The sequence below is a fragment of the Neltuma alba genome, unplaced genomic scaffold (genome assembly GCF_004799145.2).
Source record: "Neltuma alba isolate B1F8T4 unplaced genomic scaffold, ASM479914v2 tig00011304_pilon, whole genome shotgun sequence".
Classification (NCBI taxonomy): Eukaryota; Viridiplantae; Streptophyta; class Magnoliopsida; order Fabales; family Fabaceae; genus Neltuma; species Neltuma alba.
Window position 1 is genome coordinate 1,287,895 of NW_021636013.1, and position 2,979 is coordinate 1,290,873.

The 2,979-nt window shown below is 33.0% G+C and overlaps 1 protein-coding gene across 1 annotated transcript; it reads left to right on the forward strand.

Annotated features, from left to right (window-relative positions):
* The first annotated feature begins 201 nt into the window (after positions 1-201).
* On the forward strand, positions 202-1,493 carry LOC114711679 (protein FAR1-RELATED SEQUENCE 5-like). Its single transcript, XM_028896096.1, has 2 exons — positions 202-1,378; positions 1,480-1,493. The coding sequence occupies exons 1-2, from the start codon at positions 202-204 to the stop codon at positions 1,491-1,493; spliced, it is 1,191 nt and encodes a 396-aa protein (XP_028751929.1).
* Positions 1,494-2,979: the final 1,486 nt, after the last annotated feature.

The window sequence follows — 2,979 nt, forward strand, 5'->3', positions numbered from 1 at the left end:
GCAAGTTTAAAAAAATATATAAGCCTTATTGCACAAAGGGTATCGTTGGATTTGGCATTGGTTTGGCGGCATTGGTGAGTGTAACAAGTTTAATATTTTTGTTGCTTGTTTTTCGTATGTGTACTCATATATTCGAGTGCCTTTTCTTTTCTTTTCTTTTTTTTCCAGATTCTCACTTTGTCCTAAATAATGAATACAAATATGACTCCCACACTTGATCTTGAATTTGATGATTTAGAAGAGGCATGGCAGTATTGGGTTGGCTATGGCAAAAGAATCGGATTTGGTGTTAGAAAAGAAAACTCCAATAAAAGCAAGAAAGATGGTTCTATCATATATTATAAATATGTTTGTCACAAGGAGGGAGTGAGAAAACCAGATAAAAGAGATTTCAAAATTAGGAAGCCTCGACAGGAAACAAGAACTGGGTGTGAAGTCAGAATGATAGTTAAAAAAGTGAATGGAAGATTTAGAGTTAGTGAACTTTATTTGGATCATAATCATCCTTTAGAGCCTCAAGAAACTGTTCACATGTTTGCATCACAGAGGAAATTACCAAAAGCACAAGGTTATGCTTTAGAAGCTGCTGAAGACGTCGGGATTAAGCAAAAAGCCTCTTTTAATTTAATGAGTAAATATGCAGGAGGGAGGGCTAATTTAGGATATACTGAAGAGGATATAAAGAGTTATCTAAGAGCAAGGAGACAACGAAAAATGTGCTATGGTGAAGCCAGGTGTCTACTTTGTTACTTCCAACATCAACTAACAGAAAATCCTTCATATTTTCATGCCTATCAAGTGGACTCAGAAGATCGAATAACTAATGTATTTTGGGCTGATCCATATATGTTGTTAGATTATGATTGTTTTGGGGATGTCATTTCATTTGATACAACATACTCCACCAATCGTGAAAATAGACCGCTTGCCATTTTCTCAGGTTTCAATCATTATAGAGAAAGAGTGATATTTGGTGCTGCTTTATTGTATGATGAGACCATTGAATCTTTTAAATGGCTTTTTGAAACTTTTCTACAAGCACATAAGGAAAAATTGCCATTTATTGTATTTACTGACCAAGATGCTGCAATGGCACGAGCCTTGGAAGAAGTAATGCCAACCGTGAAGCATGGCTTGTGCACTTTTCATATTAATAGAAATGCGGTGAAACATCTTGGAAACTTGATGAAGGATGACTCTCATTTTTTGGGTAAGTTTAATTGGTGCATGTATCATTATGAAGAAAAAATAGTGTTTGAGGAATCTTGGAAAGAATTATTGGTGAAGTACAATGCAGCAGATAATCCTTGGTTGATGTCCATTTATGAGTTGAAAGAAAAATGGGCAGCATGTTACATGAAGGATTCAAAGACTCTTGGTATGAGAAGCACACAGCTTAGTGAAAGTATTAATTCTTTCATAAAAAGTTGTACAAATCCTGAATTGAATATCAATCAATTCTTTGAAATCTTTGAACAGGTTGTTGTAGATAAACAATATAATGAATTAAAGAGTGATTTTAACTCACGGCAGAAGTTGCCGAGGTTGATTTTAAAGAGTTCATCCATGCTTCAACAGCTTTCTGAAATTTACACTCCACCAATTTTTGACTTGTTCCAGCAAGAATATGACTTGCATGATGCTACATGTATAACAAAAATAATATTTAAGAATTTTAATATGAAATGCTATATTATTATATCTTTCTTTCTTTCTTTCTTTGTGTTTGTTTTTTGTTTTGTTTTTGCTTTGTTTTGTTTTGTTTTTTTTTTGTTTTTGCTGGATGTCAGCTCTAAAACTCGTGCCCTATAATTTAAAGCCATGGCTGCAAACCACAAAGGCACGGGATGGCAAGCTACTTCCGATATCTTTTGGGATTTATCATTTTCCTACTTTTGACGGTTGTCGACACTGTTATAGATTTGTTAATATTTGATGTTTAATACTTAATGGTTACTTAGACATAACTATCACTAGTGCAAATTAAAACAGTAATTTAACTATACATGATTTTGTATTGTTACTTGAAGCAGTAATTGTCTATTATGGTGTCAATTCCATTCCAACCAACGCTGTAATTTTTTATTCCACCAATCTCCTTCAATGACGGTTAAAAGATGACCACTTAGTTCATCACTTCAATTCCTTTTAAACTCCAATAGATCCCCTCAACTCTGCTTGTCCATTATTTCATATTCATCTCAGTCTATTAAACTTTTCTCATATTCTTTCATTATATCCAACCACCATTGTGAAATTTGCAAAGCAATTGCCTGAATCCAGGCGCCATAAACTCTTGACACACCAAAACGAAAACAATACTCGCTCTATTGAGCTTCAAAATAAATCCTGACTTGGTCTAACCCCTCATGAGGACTCTCCCTTAGAGGACATTTAATTAGGTTTTAATTTTCATAGTCTTGCTTTGATTTTTTGTTATCTGTTAATTGTATTATATCTTTTTTGCTTATTTTGATCGTTCCATGATTTCTAATGTAGGGGGCTACTCGAAAATTAACCCCTAATTAAAAAAAAAGTTGTACTAATTGTTGGCTGTCATTATAAAAAAACTATTAAATAGTTATTTTTTTAATTTTAAAAAATTGCAAATATTTGACTGTTTCATGAAAATACCATCAAATATTTGAGATAATGGTTGACAGCTGTTCGAACACAAGTGTCAAGCAATATGTTTTCAATAGCCTTGTAACCCTCGCACATTACATATCACTTTCTATGTTTCTCTCTTGTCTCCATCTCTCGAGATCCATTTCTGACCAAGTGTAACATTCAAAATTTTAAATACTAGCTAAATAAGTTGGTCCAAGAGTTCAAAGTACGAGGCATGAACAAAAAGTATAAATAAAAGTAAATATTGGGCAAAAATATAATTATTAAAAAAAGCTCAAAAATTAATAGAAAGGAGATTTCTAAGGCATATAGGCTTGTGGATATTATTTAAAATGTAAATGCCTGGAA

Excerpts from the sequence above, each read along its gene's own strand:
- LOC114711679 (XM_028896096.1), top strand. The coding sequence starts at position 202 with ATGACTCCCACACTTGATCTTGAATTTGATGATTTAGAAGAGGCATGG.